General features: G+C 42.8%; 2 protein-coding genes across 3 annotated transcripts in view; one reads left to right on the forward strand and one right to left on the reverse strand.

Moving 5' to 3' along the window:
- Window positions 1-10,066, reverse strand: EIF2B1 (eukaryotic translation initiation factor 2B subunit alpha). Its single transcript, XM_061603469.1, has 9 exons — window positions 9,922-10,066; window positions 8,067-8,168; window positions 7,310-7,446; window positions 5,903-6,019; window positions 4,950-5,066; window positions 3,678-3,742; window positions 2,749-2,824; window positions 1,066-1,191; window positions 1-159 (listed from the first exon to the last, which is right to left on the reverse strand). The coding sequence occupies exons 1-9, from the start codon at window positions 9,932-9,934 to the stop codon at window positions 4-6; spliced, it is 909 nt and encodes a 302-aa protein (XP_061459453.1). The 5' UTR covers window positions 9,935-10,066; the 3' UTR covers window positions 1-3.
- Window positions 10,049-18,660, forward strand: part of GTF2H3 (general transcription factor IIH subunit 3) — a 15,297-nt gene continuing 6,685 nt past the window's right edge. Inside the window, exons 1-6 of one of the 2 annotated variants that reach the window (XM_061603471.1) lie at window positions 10,049-10,184; window positions 11,466-11,545; window positions 13,196-13,302; window positions 13,825-13,970; window positions 16,667-16,729; window positions 17,734-17,763. In XM_061603471.1, the coding sequence (XP_061459455.1) occupies window positions 10,175-10,184; window positions 11,466-11,545; window positions 13,196-13,302; window positions 13,825-13,970; window positions 16,667-16,729; window positions 17,734-17,763 (436 nt within the window). In that variant the 5' untranslated portion in view covers window positions 10,049-10,174. The remainder of the gene's footprint in view (window positions 10,185-11,465; window positions 11,546-13,195; window positions 13,303-13,824; window positions 13,971-16,666; window positions 16,730-17,733; window positions 17,764-18,660) is intronic. The other variant, XM_061603470.1, reaches the window with a different exon arrangement.

Here is an 18,660-nt window from a genome sequence, read left to right on the forward strand (position 1 = left end):
TTTTTACAAATAGAGTTTAATAAGTTCATCACTAACAGCAGAGGGGGTCAGGACCCCAAGATCTGTAAAGAGCAGAGTGATCAAAGATGGGGAGGTATAGTCGATCCAGGGATGCTCTTCCGTAAGTGCCTTACGTTGATTCAGTGTATCAGCTTTGTACTGGGGAAGAAATCAGAAAAAGATGCACGTTATCACTTTCTGTGAAAGACAGCTTTTTCACCCAAGGGTGACTCGGAACATAGAATCACAGGGTTGAAATGTACCAAAAGGTCACCTAGTCTAAAGTCCAAACGGTCAAGAAACTCACCACTAGAGCTGGTGTTTGTAAGCTATTCTGGGAGCCTTTTTTGGCTGAACAATGGAGAGAAATGCTTCAAATAAATATGTCCCACTTTCCGGTGGGTTTCGCTTTTCGGCGGGAGCATGGAACATAACCCTCCGTATGAGTGGGGCCCAACTGTAATAGATAGTTGAAAGAACTCTCAGGGCTGTGGAGTTGGAGTCGGAAGCAATTTTGGGTGGAGTGAGTCGGAAGAAATGTTCCAACTCCGGCTTCAAAATAAATTTTGATTGACAATTTTTTTAAAATATAAATTCACAATCTCAAAGAAGCTTCCCATGAAGTCATCTGTAGTTGAGCATTTCATCATAACTCAAGATGGAAACATTTTGTGTGTCAGGGTATGACACTGGACCCAGATGAAGACAAATGCTGTGATGCCAAGATCAGCGCATATTCAGGCAGCGATAAAAATGCTCCTATGAGAGCTTCCAATTTAAAAAGACATTTACAGCACTTTCCAGGGCTGTGGAGTCGGAAGCAATTCTGGGTGGAGTCGGAGTCGGACAGTAGAAAAATAGAGGAGTCGAAGGTTTGGCGTACCGACTCCACAGCCCTGAGAACTCTTTCCAGCTCAGCTATGTTTCAACAGTGTTAGTTATACTAAAAATTGGGGCTTAACTTCCAAGATCAGGCATTACATTGCACTTAGGTTTCCATCCAGTTGCACTGCTACAGAATTTTGCAGCTGCAGGCCACCAAGAAGCATTCTTATTTTCACTTACCTTAAATTTATCTGGGACATCCTGTTGGTTCAGAGGGAAGAGTCTTACGAACTTGAAACTTTCAGCCACCACGTAGAAAGGCTTGTTCTGAGCTTTGGCGCACACGGCCATTTGGTTTGTACCAATCTGAGGAGGGCATTTGGATGAGAAGAAAATATTTTAAGGTTCGGATGATGAACCAAGCAACCCTCTCTCTGTAATATCAGAGAAACCCTATGGGCAAGACCCTGTCCAAGCTGAGCACAGTGAAGTTTAAACGAAAGATGAGTAAGAGGCGACACAATATGCACGGCATGGAGAAAGTGGACAGAGAAAAGTTTCTTCTCCCTCTCCTCATAACACGAGAAATTGTGGACATCCAATGAAGCTGAAAGTTGGAAGTTTCAGGACAGACAAAAGAAAGGACTTCTGCACACAGCACATAGTTAAAACTACAGAATTCACTGCCACAGAAGTTGGATGACTTTAAAAGAGAATTAGACAAATTCATAGAGGATAAGGCTATCAATGGCTACTACTCTTAGGATTGTTACAATGTGTTATCTTATATTTATAGTGCTGGTATGTTTTTTTGTTGCTGTTATATCTGCCATTTGTTATTTTCTCTATTGTATTATTTCGCTTGAAATTTTTTTTGCCATTGTTTGACTTGCTGTAAGCTATTTCATATGCAGGGTGTTTTTGTTTTCCTTTTTGAGTCCTATTTTTGGAAAAAAGCGACTAATAAATGTTATTATTATCATTATTATTATTTGATGAGGATGAGGATGATATAATAATACCCATGATGGCAATGCTCTGCCTCCATGAGCAGAGGCCGTATGCTTCTGAATTCTATTTACTGGAAACAGCAGGGAGAGTGCACTTGCACTCAGGTCCTGCTTGTGGGTTTCCCATGGACACACGGCTGGCCACTGTGAGAACAGGATGCTGGACGAGATGGGCTATTGGTCTGACCCAGCAAGCTCTAATAGTCATATATTTACAGTGTAATCCTATTCCTGAAGTAAGCCCCACTGAGTTCAGTCGAACTCCCAAGTAAGCAAGCTGCAATCTTATACCCCGTGACCTGGGAGTGATTGAGGGTGTAATTCTATATCCACTGACTTGGGAATAATGTGACGTGCCTAGGATTGCACTGTTAAGAAGATGCATCATTCATTCACTGAAGACCAATGGAACTTCAAAGTGCTTAACTTGACTGTATTGTGCCTTAAGTTATGTTTTGATTTTTCTTGCATAATATGATTGAATTTTTCTTGAGTCATGATAGTTTTTAAAAAATTAAAGGCTGCAGTTCTCAAGATTTCTCAGAAAATATGATTTTATAGTGAATTCCAAAAGGATATGTTCACTCTCAAGCAAGGCTTATGCTATGTGTGTTTGATAGGAAGTAAAAAAGAATCCTTGCAGCCCTATAAATAAGTTTTTAGAAGGGAACTTTAGGATTTTTAGGTTTAAATAAAGGTTTTGTTGTGTTGGAGGGAAAAGCTAGGGAATGACCATAACTCTCTGTGAGCTTCTTCCTGAAAGCATCTGGCTAATCACTGGGGAGAAAAGGATGAGATGGACCTTTGCTCTGATCCAGCAGGGCAGCTCTGAAAAAAGTAATTTCTGAAAACATGCAAAACCCAGCGTGAAGTCTTTAGGGAGCCATCACAAATCTTGGTGTATACATTTTACCTTGTTAATAATTCCACCATTTTCTACCACTCCTTCAGCGCCAACAATCACCAGGTCCACTTTTTCCATTATGTAGCTATTTCAAAGGGGAGAAAGGGGTCAATTCATATTCCGCAGCAGGAGTTATTTCGGTGTTATCTTTTTCATGCACAGAGTCCACTTCTGTTAAGCTTAAAATGACACCCTTTTGGTTCTGCATTGACACTGCCCCTCATTTCACAGTTGGGAGGGAAAGGCGAGATTCGTCTTGCTACACCCAAAGGGAAATGAGGAGGACCTTGGCTGACTTTTGCAAGAACCAGCATTTTAAGTGCCAGGATTCAAAAGAGTTAGTAGCGTTCCCCATAGAAGCCCTGTGGGATGTGGGCATGCTGTGCGCATTGTTGATCTGGGACACCCTTTCCCAACCTGGTCCCCTTCAGATGTTGTAAGACTCCAACTCCCATCAGCCTCAGCCAGCATGCTCATTGGTCAGGGATGATAGGAGTCAGAGCCCAACAATATCTGAAGGACCCCGGGTTACAGAAAGCTTATCTAGCCACACAGTTTCTTGGTTTTTGATGCAAAAGGTCTTGGGTACAATTCCTGGACAAGACCATGCAACTGGGGGAGAGAGAAGGCATCTCTTAAAAGAAGGAAGGATCATAGCTCTGTGGGAGAGCATATGGTTTGCATGCAGAAAGTCCCAGGTTGTGTTAAAGAAAAGCAGCAGATGGTGGGAAAGACCCTGAGAGCCTGGAAAGACACTGCTGGTCAGAGTAGACAAAACTGGCCTAAATGGACAAATAGATTTGGCCTGGCAGCTCCCGATGAACTTTTTCTTCTTTGGACAGCAGCCCCTCTGCCCCACCAGCCCTTGCCAAATGCCACGATATCAAACTGCCTGGGGAACTCCCTTCCAAGCTGCAGCACTGATCATCCGGACTTACCCAACTGCAGCATCCAGGATGATGGTCACCGGAATGCCAAGTTTACTGAGGGCCTTTGCCATCTTCTGCCTGTGTAATTGTTAGAGAGTTTTAAGCTTATTTTATTTTAAAGTTGTTTTCTAAAAGTTAATATCTTAATCACACATCACAATACAATAAAAGTTTTTTTAAAAAAGTCAAATTTGTTTCCAATATAGAATTGATTTTTTTCTTATTATCCTTATCAATTTTGACCTCTCCTTTTGCACCAAGGATGATCTTTTAAGAAAGGCTGCAATTCTAAACACGCGTACTAGAGAGACTCCTATTGAAAGAGGGATTTATTTCTAAGTAACATGCTTTGGATTGTGCTGTTGCAATTGTGGAGCTCCACAGATTCATTTGCTTGATCGCTGATGCTGACCTTCCCTTTCCCCAAGTCCTCTGTGAATTGCAGAGAAGCCTTTCCACAAAGTTAAACAAGACACTCCTCCCTCAAGTCCTCTGGCTGCTTTTCCCACTGCTTCATTGACTGTAGCCTGGCACAAAGCAAGATCACTCTTCTCCTCTTCTACCCCCCTCAAGTCCTCTGCTACGTGCAAAGGAGTGGGGAGAAAACAGGCCATGTGGTGCAGTGGTTACAGCAGGCTTTCCCAACCTGGTGCCTTCTAGATGTTATTGGGCTACACCTCCCATCAACCTCAGCCAGCATAGCCAATTGCCAGATACAATGGGGGATTGTAGTCCAAGCACGAGTCTCCATGTTTGGGAAGGTGTTGGACTATAATCAGAGTTCTAGGTTCAAATCCCTGCTCAGTCATGAGGCTTATTGTGGGGACTTTGAGCCAGTCACCATCTCTTCAGCCTAACCTACCTCACAAAGTTGTGGTGGGGAGAAAATGCAGGATGGTTGTGGAAAGAAAACCTTGTACGCTAGCCTGAGCTCCTGGAATGCGGGGGATTAAAAGAAGAGGTTTGTGGCAAACGTTTTGGTTCCCAACTTTAAAAAGTGAAGCAAAACCCATTCCCCAAGTCCTTGTGGTTTTGGGGCCACTCATAAATCATAGTTCTTTACCAGCTGCCAAATCTACTGGCTGATCCTACGTGTGCTTACTCAGAAGTACGCCCTACCATGTTCAACAGGGCTCACTCCCAAGTTAAGTGTGCACAGGATTTCAACCTAAATTCATAAAAGGGCAAACCTGTTCAGATAAAGATGGAGCAGAAATGGCTACCGTTATTTGCACAAAGCCTTGTGCTTGTGGAAGAAGAGAAAACAGAACTACCAGCTACTTGCCCAGCTCGATCGGGCTGCGATTCAGTGATGTAGACGCTGAAACGTTTCTTTGCTTCTGCAGCAGCTTCTAACACTCGCAGGACCACTTTTGAGTAAGCGTGAGTTAAGATTCTCTGAGGAGGCAAGGCACATAATTTTCAATGTATGGTGTGTCATGTGAATCCCAAAGCCCTTATCGAAGCTGCTCTTAGCTCTGAGCAGGGGGCAGGAGGGGGAGAAACAGACACAACAACAGCATCTGCCTCCCACTTCTGCAGAGTTAATAGAAGCTTTGTGGGTGGAGAAATTCACACGGGGGGGGGGGAGTCAGGGGAGGAAAAGGTTAAAAATTACAAAATTAAATAAGGCATATCATGCCAGAGAGAGACACATACAATAAGCCAACTGATGTATTCATTATTGTATTTGATTACTGTATTTTAATGTATTTTTATACGATTGCGATTTTAAATAGTTGTAAGCCACCCTGCACAGTACATAGATGTTAGAAAGCTCACATACAAATGGCTACATGAATATATGATATGAATGTGGGAAAAAAAATTAGAGCAGCGCCTCCCTGCAAATATTATTTCTTTAAAAGCATTTGTTAACCACTTAATATTCCAAAAATCTCTAAGCACTGTACAGTCAAAAATAGAACCTGAAAGCAATAAAAGAGCAGTATGGAAGCAAACAGGTTGTATTCAACAGAGTCCTACTCAGAGAAATTAATAGACATGACTATACCATAGGGTTCATTAATTTCAGGGGCTCTACTCTGAGTAGGACTTAGTTGAATACAACCCTGTCATTCCGCGCCTGGCTTAGCTCTGAGATTCACAGGACACTGCATTCTGTGCCCGGTGCAAGTTCCTGCATTCTCATGGGGTGTCTGTGGATTACACACAACTGAACAAAAGACACTTCGCTCTACTCCTTTGTTCTTGTATGGTCCAGACTTACTTACCCCACCATCTTTGATAAAAGTGTGACAAAGTTTGGCTATTTTGTTCCTCGAAAGAGAGATGCGCAAGAGGAAAAGCTCTCCTCGCTTAATCATGACCTCTTTACATTTGGAATAGTCCTAGAAAAAGCAGCACAAAAGATAGCTTGAAGGATAGCTCAAGGGATGAAATTAGAGAATCCTCAAATTATAACAGAGTGGAGTCCTTTTACTGACAATTGGAAAATAAATTACAAAATAGAACTTAGTACATATTTATATTTTACTGTTTACAGCAGAAAAATATATTGTTATTTGTATAATTTCAAATTGGATTTCTTAAGATGACTTTCAGGAGGAATTTGAAAACAATTATACCTTATCAGTAAATTATTTGGAAAAAGAAAAAAAGAGAATTACAAATTTAAGCCAGAATATGCCATGGGCGTCAGCACAGGGCTGTATTTAAACACCTGCTTGGTAGCCATAGATAACAAGGAATTATATGCAGGCGAGTCAGAAAGCTGGTAGAAGAAGGGCGTAGCACACTGTCCTTCTCTACAGCCAGGACAGAAATTTATTATCAATTTTGTTTATTTCAAGTATTCATGTTCTGCTTTTATATAATGCATTAGATTGCTAGTGGATGGAAACTCTCCTCTGTCAGACCCCTGCACATTAATTCTTTTTGTGGGATGGGGAGCAAGCTAGTAACTTTTGTAAGCTTATTTACAAGGCTGGCTTAGCATTTTTTTTAAATAGACGAGAAGCACCAAGATTGTTGTTGTTGTTGTTATTATTATTTTTGAACGTATATCCTGCCCATCCTCCCAAAGGAGCCCAAAGAAGCAACCACATTAACAGAACAACAACAACAGAAAGAAAAGCATGCTAAAAACTGGCAAAAACATGCAGACACAGTTAAAGTTAAGACTTTCGGATTGCCCAAAAGTCCCCTTCAGCCATCAAATGTCTGGGTAAACAGGAATGTTTTCAAATTCCTCCTGAAAGTCAATTGTGATGGAGACAGATGCACCTCACTGGAGAGGACATTCCAAAAATGGGAAGCCACCACAGAAAAGGCCCTGTCATCTTCCAACCATCTTCAATGTTCACACGTCCTCTGGCCTAGAAGCCCTTTCCCCTCATCCAAAGTATGCGGAATCTAGCTCTTATTCAGCCATGTACAAATGTTTCACATGCTCAGGAGCCCTCTTTTACCATTATCCGTATTTAATACGTTCCAGAGCTGGGTCTCAACATTTAAAGCTGGTTCCAGAGCAGAGCCAATGTGATTCATTGCATCATGTTATGCAGCCCTTGTTGCCCTGTTCAGCAGTGACTTCATCTATAAGCCAGTAACTCTGTAAAGACTACCAAACAGCTAGAGTCCCACACCTGCTCTGTTACAAACAGCTGAATAAAACTCACCGGGTTCTCCAAAGATGTGAGGCTGATGAATCTTAAGAACAGCTCTCCCCCAGAAGAGACAGCAACCGAAGAGTCCACACCAGAGAGAATTTCTATAGCATGCTTGAGGTTTGCTCTCAACCCTTGAACTGTCTCACCTTGAGAGAAACAGGAAGAGTGAACAGTCTACTAAAAGCCAAATGACAATCTAGTCTAGGAGTGGGCAGACTGATGGCTTGCAGGATCTGCATTGTTTTTTTACTAGAACTCTTAAGCTTCTAGGAAACCCAGGTGCAAAATAGTGGCGTGGGAGAGGTAGCAAAATGGTAACTCAGGGGGTAGAGCCAAATGCACCCCATAAGCACTAGGATGACCTGCAAGTATAAATCTACACCTGAGTTGCTACAGATCAGGGAAGCAAATACAAAACTCCAAAACTGTCTAGCACAGCTGCCCAAAACCTGGTCAAAGGCAACCAATTAATGTCCCTATTTTATAGGTGGGGCTGAGAGAAAAGCAATTACCACCTGACCAGTCATGGCACATTTTAAGTTTATGTTACTCATAGATTCATTTGCTATTAATTTTTTGCTACCATTTTTTATTACATAAAGTATTCAGAGTCAGATACGGTTGCTGCTCTACAACAAATCATTCAGAGATCTACCAGCAGATTTCAATCTACATTCTGCCCACTTATGATCTAGCCCTCCTCTGAACTTGCCCCTCAGTCCCTCATTCCACAGCTCAGCCCACCCAGTCTTGAGATCCAACATGCCTTTGTCTCTCTTCAAGAACTCCAGCAATGCATGGATGGCTGCCACAGCAGAGGCAACATCTGGGTCCTGCCTCATCCGGGTTTTAAAGGCTTCAACCAGCTCTGAAAAGAAGATGAGGGGCAGAGTAGAAAAAGGAGAGAATTGTCAAGGTTATTATGCTTTCATACCTCACAAGTGATCTGTGCTTTAAATATCATGAGTTCATTGCAACGATAGTTTAAGTTCGAGTCTTGGAAATGGTAGTTTGGAACCTCCACAAATAGTCACAATTACCATCTTTTACACACTCAATAATGACAGTGATGGGGAAAAATACTTGACAGGAAAGTAGCTGAGGCCTGGAGCACCTGCTTTGAATGCAGAAGAATCCAGATTCAATCCCCAGCATCACCAGCCAAAAGGCTCAGAGAATGAGTGGTAGAAACAAAACTGGGCTAAGTGGACCAGTAGCTTGTTCTGTTTGTTAGGCAGCTTTTTAGCATATCAAAGTGATCCCAGATCCAGTTCCAGGGTCAAGCTCCAGGTATGGCTGAGGAAAAACTCCTGCTTGAAACCTTGGAGAGTCAGTGTAACGGATACAGAATTACATGGACCACATCTGCACCTTACATTTAAAGCAGCACTTCAACCAGTTGTGGCTTCCCCCAAAGAATCCTGGGAAATGTTTGTTAAGGATGCTGAGAGATGCTAGAAGACCCTGTTCTCCTCACAGAGCTCAAATCCCCAGAATGGTTTAATAATAAATCCCTCTTCCCTGGGAACTCTGGGAAATGGCGCTCGGCGAGGGGAACAAGGGTGCTCCTAACAATTCTTGGCACCCTTAACAAATTCTTTGGGGGAAACCATAACTGTTTAAAGTGGTACGATACTGTTTAAAATGAATAATGCAGATGGGGCCTAAGGCACCTTCCTATGTTAAGATGAGACCATACATAACTCAGTGAAAGAACACAGGCCTAGCATACTGAAGGCCCCAGGTTCAATTTTTGGCATCTTGAGATAGGGCTGGCAAAGTCTCCAGTTTGAAGACCTAGAGAGCCACTACCAGTCAGTGTAAACCAGGGGTGGGGAATATTTACGGGCTCCCAGATGTTGTGGGCAACCAAGTCCCATCAGCCTCAGGCTGCACGGCCAATTGTCAGGAATGATGGGAATTGTAGAGCAGCAACTTTTGGATGGCAGCAGGTTTCCCAAATCTGGTGTAGACAATACTGAGCAAGATAGCCAAATGCTATGATGTAGCATATTTCCCTAACAGAAATGGAGCCTAATACTAGCAAAGAATATTTTGAAGTCAGTCAAAACAAATATACAGCATGCTTTACATTAGGTCACATATAATTATAAATAATTATTATGCTTATATATCAAAGAAACTTGTTGCACCTAAAAGAGCAACAAATGCATTGTAGCACACATTTTCATGGGCCAGAGTCCAGGTCATTAGATACTATCCTGTGTTGCAGATATACGTACATATGGCTGAGGTGGGGAACTGTCAACAGCGAGGTCAGAAGAAAAGAAAATGGAAAAAAAGTACAGAGGTGATAATATGAACGGTGGCCATTCACACTCTCACACGCAGTCGTTGATATCGTCATTCTGCATATTTCTCTATCTGACAGTAAAGTAAAACATTTAATATTATTTTGAATTATATTGCTTTTTCCTGACTTTTATATCGTTTTTACGGATTTCTTTGAACAGGGGCAATTTCCCTGCTGTTGTTCGGATGACAAAGCTAGCGACTCAAGCTAACAAAACTTAAAACAGGCCATCCCTCAAAAGATTAAAATGAAGATACTAATAACACCACCGGGGATTTGTCAGCTGGAGCGCGTATTACAGCCTTACCTTCTTCATTCATGGCAGAGGAAAATATTACACAAATCTTTCCAGCTGCTCATCTAACGCACGGTGCCCCTTAGACGGAACCTTTAGCAGAGCGCCGCTTGAGCCCGCCGGACGTTTTTCAGTGCTGCACTCACTTCCGATGAAGGACGAAAAAGGGAGCCTCGGCAATGACGTTAAGCGGACGCGCCCAAGTGTGCGTGACTTCACTTTTGGATGACGGAAGTCTGACTTCTTGTCCCCACTATAGGGCGCTATGAGTGGAGGTGAGTCTCTGGGGTGCACGTTGCGGTCTCCTCTACCCCGGATAGCTTGCAAAATTGGGTGGGGAAGGATCGGGGATAAAACTCCAGCTCCTTCTCTGTGTTCTTGTTGAGCGATGTAGTTATGAGCGGGTCTCACACACGTGGCTGTCAAGTTCCCATTTTTGAAAGTGCCGGTTCTGTGGAGTGACTGGATTTGAGCTTGTGTACGTGCAGAGCTCTTTCTTTTAAAAGGATGCTTTTACAAGCAGATTCAAACCCGCGCTGCTCTATTTAACAGCGTTTCTGCAAGCTGGAGCAAAATAATTGATTTACGCGTTTCTCTCCACGAGATTCAGGTCTAAATATGCCGTGCTAAACATTCATTGAATTACACGTATTTATTTAAACGCACACACTGATCCATCTTTCCTTTGTATGCTAACAGCATTTGTGCTAGGTGGAGCGAAATCATTGTGTTTCACACACACACACACACACACACACACACACACACACACACACACACACACACACACACACACACACACACACACACACACACACACACACACACACACACACACACACACACACACACACACACACACACACACACACACACACACACACACACACACACACACACACACACACACACACACACACACACACACACACACACACACACACACACCTCTCGCTTTGTCTTTTTCTGTTCCATCAGTTGGCAATGAAACGTTTGTTGGGCAAGTAAAATTCTGTTTGCTTGGCTTCCCTACCCATATGCTTACATTTCCTACTGGTAAAATGGGAATAATAGTAAAGTCACCTGAAAGAGCTGTTATGAAGGTTTTATTTTATTACATTTATATCCCACTTTTCTTTCATCATGGAGCCCAAAGTGGCATATATGTGGTTCCCAGGTGGTCTACCATCCACATTGTTTATGCATCTCAAGAAAGAAATGTGACTCCCATGAGTACTGCTGTGGCTTTTAAAAATAAAATTGGAAGCTGTCCCCACTGAGCAGGCTTCTCCTCTTTGTATGTATATGTGGATAAGACCCCTTTGCCTGTAGATAGGGGATGGTTCTGCAGATGCTGGACTCCAGTTTCCATCAGCCTCAGGGCCAATAATAAGGGATGGTGGGAGTTGTAGTCCAACAACATCTGGTCAGCCATGCATCTGACTAATAAACAAACTAGATGTAGAGATTGTAAATGCTAATCCTTTTATAGTGCAGGGAAACTGCCAGGTAGTGTTTTCACATCTTTGGGGGGCAATATTTTACTTTTTTTCTAGATGATGAACTGAATCTCTTAGTCATTGTCATTGACACTAATCCCATCTGGTGGGGAAAGCAGGCATTAGGAGGTTCAGAGGTAAGACTTTCTTATTGTCATGAAATGTATTTCAGGACTGTTGATTTTCTAGCGTCTGTTTTTTTAAAATAACCACTCATTTGGATTCATTATAATCTAGAATTAACTCTTTAGCCTTGAATTTAAATGAATTTTTGCAAGTAGGCCTTGCAGTTTTCAGAAGAACATCCAAGTAAATTCGTGATCCTAAGTCAGCTGTAGTTAGAATTGGACTGATGATGTGCTAATAGTTCATTGTGGAGCTGTTACCAGGGGTCAGTATTGTTGGGCAACTGCCAAAGCCCATGCCCCAGAAAGAGGGCCCTATGCCAACCTTCAGAGCCCCCTGAGCCTGCTGCTGTTTCTTGCTGCAGTTCCAAGCAACTGAGCAGTGATAGGAGAAAGAAGGATCAGCATCTTCTACTCATGTGGCCCTCTTTCTCTGGGAGTTGATGCAGTTTGGGCCCAGAATGACAGGGGACGGGAATGGGCAGTAGCAGTTGATGAGGACATGGGGCTACTTAGGAAAGGAGGCCCTATGGATATCTTCCCCAGGGGCATCCCAAAATGTGGACCTCACACTGGTACAGTAAGGAGCACGTGTAGATGTAGCATGGTCTGAAAAAGAGCATTTCTGGGTACTACAAGTAAACCAAAATTTGCCTGAAGAATTTCTATGTTCCTTCTTCAGCTTCATGAATGATGCATTAATGTAAGTGTAGCTAAACTCCACCCTAATGGACTGATCCAGCATCCCCAGACATTTTTTTCTGGCACCCCAAGGCCCCAGTGATTTTGGCAGTGGTGGCAAAAAGAAATAAACAAAGTAGACACAGTGCTGGGTGGGCAGAGAAGTTGTGGAGTGGGCACAGAGTGGCTGTGTGTGAGAGAGAGCATGGATCAGCCACAGTAACTGCTGGCATGTAGCCCCCAGAGGGTTGGCCAAGGATGAATGTGGCCCTCAGGCCGAAAAAGTTAGCCACTTCTGCACTAATGTATGACTTAGGTTTTCTTTAAATCTGGGATGGGGCACATGCTGTTTGACTCCAACTCTCACGAGACGCAGCCATTATGCCAAATGGTCAGGGATGATGGGAGTTGGAGTCAAGCAACACCTGGAGGTCTCTTGGTTCCCCATTCCTGTATTATTCAATTTCATTTCAACTTGTAGCTTGTTGACCAATCAAATTATACACATATATACATAATAAAAACAGTAAAACAAAGCAAAATAGGTACATACCGAATACGTTATCATAATCTGATTGTAAAATATTCCATAGCAAAACCTCATTGATGTATGTTAACATATATTAATGTCTAAACAATAAATTTGACAAATTTGGCTGTCTTACATGATGTGTAATCTGTACTGACTAGTGGGAATAAAATTATACCTAGAGAGGAATTGCTACTGATCCCTACAATTAAGGGTTCAAGATAATGAGTCCTCAAATTTAGATATAAGGGGCGTTCCCTTAAGAAATTTACTAGATTCTCTACCTTTAGACATCTAGCTGGGCAATATCTATCCATCCCTGTCTGAAGTATAAATAATAATTTATCTTCTCTCTCATTATGATAAGTATGGTTTGATGAGATGCTCACAAACATAATTTCCCTTTCTGAATGTTTTTGGCTTTTAATAATTCTCCCTTGCTTTTCTCACAGCTTACATTATCAAAATGCCTCGATGCAACCATGGTGTTGGGAAACGCACACTTATTTATGAACCGCAACAACAAACTTGCTGTGATAGCCAGTCATATACAGGAAAGGTATTGTAGCTTTTTGAATGATCAGGCACTCAGGAGAGAGCCGTAGAGGACATAAGGAGAGTGGGGGTAGGTGCAGTTCAAACGTAGTGTGCCAGAATCTGAAGGTAAACGATGGTGGAATGGCTGTCTTGATCTTGCTCTGCTTTTGAGCCTTCCCAGAGATGTCAAACTGGCTACTCTTTGAAACAAAGTGCTGGGAGAAATGGATCTTTCATCTGATCCAGCAAGGTGATTCATGCACTTCGGCTGCTCTCCTAGAAGATTGTAGCTACTTGCCTTAGGTGAGCATGTAGGTGACAAAGTGCAAAGCTGGCCTTACCTACCTCACAGCATTGATGTGAGGTTAAATGAGATATGAACTGTAAAACATTTGGTACACTGAAATTTATGACAGAAAGCAATAGAAACAAAATCATGCAAGATTTCTTCCTTTGTTTCATCCTGAAATGAATGTTGTCTGATACATATTAATTATGTTGATTAACTTAACATTACTTAATGTTCTGCTTCCATTTCCCTTAGCCGTTTCCTTTACCCTGGAAAGCACTGGGCACCTGCTGATCTTTTTGGAGAATCTAATATTTCTGGCAGCAAGGATGGAAAATACGAGTTATTAACAACCATAAATGAAACTATTGCGGAGGAGATAAAGGACCTCATGACCAACAGTAAGATGTGCATCTGGTTCAGTTTGTTTTGTTCCACTGCCTCTGTGTCTCTTATTTACTTTTTTCCTAAACCATCTAGGATTTATGTACCTCTTTAACCCGGTATAGGGTTGACTTCCCTAAGAACACATTCCTATGCAGGGCAGTTTTGCTTTCCGTGAGGGATGGGGAACCTGTGGACCCTCTTGATATTGCTGGACTATACCTCCTATCAGCCCTAGCCAGCATGGCCAATGGTTGGGGATTATTTCTTCATTTAAGACATTTCTTTCTTTCTTTCTTTTTAAATTGGAAAATTTTCAGTACATGTAACAAAAAAGATATACATAGATAAATACAAAAAAGATTCATACATAAAAATTAACAAAAAAAATAAGGAAAGAAAAGCTGGCAGAACTAATACATTCAGTGAAGAAAAAGCATGTCTTGTTGAGAAATAAAATTTAAGTGTTTCAGCACAGTTCAGTATAATAGTCAGATTGAAATCAAGTTAATAGCATAATGGTGCAAAATAATAATAAAAAACGCAGGTCATCAGAACAGGACTCTCCAAAAGGAAGTGTAAGTTAAAGGAAAAATTCAGTTATGTTCTTTGCTAAACACAAACTATGTTTCTATACATTTCCATACCACTTAATCATTCGCATTTCTAAGCAGCGTACATAAAAACAAGCCATACATAAAATTAAACAAATCATGATAAAATCAAGCACTACCTTAAAATGCCTGCTGGAACAAGAAAGTCTTAGTTATGTGTTTGAAGTTCAGCAAGTTTTGAGGGAGTTTCACAGGTTTGGGCCACTACACTGAATCTAATCGTTATAAGCCGTGCATCTGAGCCATGGGGGATGTCCAGCAGAGATTCTCCCAAAGGTCTCAATGATTGGGCAAGGACATAAGGGATCAGGTGGTTCTTCACATATCCTAGAGCCAAGCTATTAAGGCCTTGTAAATTAACCTTGAACCTGGCCCAGTAACGTGGGCAGCCAGTGCAAGCTTTTAAGCACTGGAGTTATGTGCTGGCTGTAGTCTGCCACATCAACAGTCTAGCTGCAGCATTTTCCACCATCTGGAGTTTCTGCACCAGGTGCAAGCATAGCCTCTGTATATGAGAGCTGTACTACAGCAACATCTGGAGGGCTGCCGACTCCTCACACCTGCTTTACATCCTCCAAGCCCCCTCACATGCTGCGTCATCCACACCCTCCATTCCCATCAAGATTGTCCTGCCCGAACTCGAAGAACTCAGACTCAGCTGTGTTTTTTTCTTTTATTGAAAAGAAAATTTCAGTTCAGTGTGCTTCATGAATCTACCTATGACTTACTCAGAGCTCAGCATCCCTCTCTAGCTAACTAGGCACAACTTGGCAGCAATAAGACGTTGACTCAGCAACTAACCCTTCCCCTGCACCCAGTTTAAGTCGGGCTGGGCGGGCTCCCTGCTTGCGTGTGCCCTGAGTCACTGTTGGGTGCGTGCGCGTAAGAGCAGACTCCTCAGCTGGGATTGTTGAATCTCCCGCCGCATTTGCCTCCTGGACCAGGGCGAAGGCGGGGCCTTAGTCTCTGTCCCGTCCTCTCCCTCTGCATGGGGAGGGCTGTCCGGTGGTGGTGCCTCATCAGGCGGACGAGTGACAGGCAGGTCTGGTGATCTCTCCCAGGGGGTCTCTGGGTCTGCTGGAGATGACCTGTCATTGTCCAGAGCAGGGGCCGCTTTGTCGTCCCTCCCCTCGCTGGGTCCTTCCCCGACTGGAATGTCCCAGTCCAAGTCCTCCTCGCCCGCCTCCTGGTCACTGCTCTACCCCCTGCTAGATTGGCTCACGACAAAGATAGCTGTTCCCTCCATCCAGGCTGACGGAGGCAGCTGTCAGCTGCTCTTACTGAAGCTTGAAAAATGCCTGTGCTACAGAATCGCATGTGGTTTAAGTGACTTGACACTTTTTTCTTTAGTTTCTTGCAATTTGCTTTCCGCCGTTCCCCCATCACAGAAACCAATATAGTGTATGCGTGGTTCCCAGGCAGTCACCCTTCCAGACATTGACCAGGCCCAGTCCTGTTTAGCTTCAGCAAGGCAGTGGCCTTATGTACTTTCAGACCATACCTTAGAACAGAGGTCACCAACCTTTAATGGGCTGTAGGCACATTTGCAAACCAGAGGAACTTGTGGGCACTGCGTAGGAATCGCAGCCAAGCACACATTGCAACCTGTTCTGTTGGCTACAATGGAATACTGCTTTCAAGACTAGGAGGGGATCCTATGCCGTGGGCACATATGTGCCAATGGGTGCCACATTAGTGATCCCTGCCCTAGAACACAGATTTCTCTAAGGCAGTGATTTTCTTTTTTTAAGGATCCTCTTTCCACATCAGCCTGTCTGCTAAAGAACCCCCATATGTTTGTTGTTGTTAGATCCCTACCCATTGCAGAGGATTCTGGGAGGTATTTGTTCACTTGTGCTGGCCAGGCCTTATTTGAGCTCACTATTATTATATTGCATATGTAAAGTGTGGATATATTTTGAAGAATATATTCCTTATTTTGCCTTTTCATATGGCAGTGGTCAACAGCTTAAAGGCTTTCACCAGGATAAAGAAACACCCGTGGTAAAAGTGACAATATACAATCAACATAAATCCAGGAAATATAAAACTTTACCCATTTTTAAGTGTGTGTGTGTGTGATTTCTCTTTTATTGCAGCTGAAATAAGAGGGCAGCAGACTGAATCGTTACTGGCTGGATCTCTTGCTAAAGCAATTTGCTGTATCCTTCTGAAACCAGACTTTTAAAAGTTTTTCCTGTCCTGTCCAAAGTATGGAGATGTTTTGTACAACCCACTCCTGGATTTTGTTGTGTCTATGCGACGTGCCGTTGGTATATGTTGTATTTTATACAGAGTTGCATAAACAAAAAAAGGGGGAGGGGAGATAGGTCTCTGCCCTCAAGGGGCATCCAGTATACATTTTGACAGTGGAGAAGACAGCAGGGAGAGATGAGAGGGGATAGACAAGCAAAGCAAGAAAGGAATGTGAGTGAATGCAGTGATCCATACTTAGGCTTGGTTATGGTTCAGGAAGGAAGATTAAGGAATTAAGCCAAAGGTTTAATAGGAAAGGCCAGGAGAGATCTGGTGGATACAGAAGCGGTGGCAATGTGTACATGTTTGTCCATAGGAGCATCGGAAGCTGCCTTATATCCAGCCAGGCATATTTCATAGAATCATAGAATAGTAGAGTTGGAAGGGGCCTACAAGGCCATCAAGTCCAACCCCCTGCTCAATGCAGGAATCCAAATCAAAGCATTCCCGACAGATGCCTGTCCAGATGCCTTTTGAAGGCCTCCAGTGTCGGAGAGCCCACTACTTCTCTAGGTCATTGGTTCCATTGTCGTATGGCTCTAACAGTTAGGGAGTTTTTCCTGATGTCCAGTCGAAATCTGGCTTCCTGCAACTTGAGCCCATTATTCCGTGTCCTGCACTCTGGGACGATGGAGAAGAGATCCCGGCCCTCCTCTATGTGACAACCTTTCATGTACTTGAAGAATGCTATCATATCTCCCCTCAGTCTTCTCTTCTCCAGGCTAAACATGCCCAGTTCTTTCAGTCTCTCCTCATAGGGCTTTGTTTCCAGTCCCCTGATCATCCTTGTTGCCCTCCTCTGAACCTGTACAGCTAGCCCAGAGGGCCCAGTTATTTGGCATCTGGGAGGCTGCATAAGGAGCTGTTAAAACATGTTTTAAAAATGATTCCTAAATACTACATTTCTTAGATATTCACAGAATGACTAAAGAGGGAAGAGGTACAGTGTTCTACGTTGTTGTTTTTTAAAAACCCTGTTATTGAGAAATCGGAGAAATTTTTAAAAAGACAATTGGCTTCAAAATGTAGATTGACTTTTTATTTTACCTTTATTACTTTGAATTGAATGCATTTGCTATTCTAAGAATTATTCATGGATCTGTGCATGTATTTGTTTGCTGTGCAGGTATTAGATGTTCTTTGGCCTGGTGCACTTAAAATTTAACTATGGTTAGCACTAAGCCTGATTTTAATGCCTTTCGTCCTGCTTAAGATCCCAAACATACCATCAAACTATAGTATAGCTTCCCATGCTAAGCTTGGGACCTGGAGGGCAAGTGTAGGAAAACCCCAGTGAGTCTTGGGAAAGTTGCCTTCAAACTATAGTTTGTTTAGTACAGGTGTAACGGTGAACCGTTGTTGATGCTAGTAATAGTTTAGAAACTCTTCAGGCAATGGTTTCATATCCTGCCCTCCAGCCAATCCTTAACCGTGTTTGGGTACACAGGAAGTGGTCTTATAACAGATCAGACTATTTGTCTCTCTAGCCCAGTATGTCCACTCCAGTGTGCCATTGTGGTGCCCTCCAGATGTTGCTGGACTACAGCTCCCATCATCTCTGACCATTGGCCATGTTGGCAAAGGCTGATGGGAGTTGTAGTTAAAAAAAATAAATAAATCTGCAGGGCACCCTGTTGGCTACCTCTGGTCTACTATTAGTGGTGACAGCTCTCCAGGGTCTCAGACAGAAAAGGTTCTTCCTCATCACTTCCTACCTGATTCTTCCAAAAAACACACAAAAAACTGGAGATGCCGTGGGTGAAAGCTGGGATTTTGTGCATGCAAAACATGTGCTCACCCACTGAGCTATGATTACAGTCAGATATAACATTTAACT

The sequence above is a fragment of the Rhineura floridana genome, chromosome 19 (genome assembly GCF_030035675.1).
Source record: "Rhineura floridana isolate rRhiFlo1 chromosome 19, rRhiFlo1.hap2, whole genome shotgun sequence".
NCBI classification, from domain to species: domain Eukaryota; kingdom Metazoa; phylum Chordata; class Lepidosauria; order Squamata; family Rhineuridae; genus Rhineura; species Rhineura floridana.

Excerpts from the sequence above, each read along its gene's own strand:
- EIF2B1 (XM_061603469.1), bottom strand. Across the intron at positions 5,067-5,902 it reads CTTTTATCAAAGATGGTGGG|AGAATCTTAACTCACGCTTA; the intron begins GTAAGTAAGTCT and ends TTGCCTCCTCAG. Across the intron at positions 3,743-4,949 it reads AGCCCGATCGAGCTGGGCAA|AAGATGGCAAAGGCCCTCAG; the intron begins GTAGCTGGTAGT and ends TTACACAGGCAG.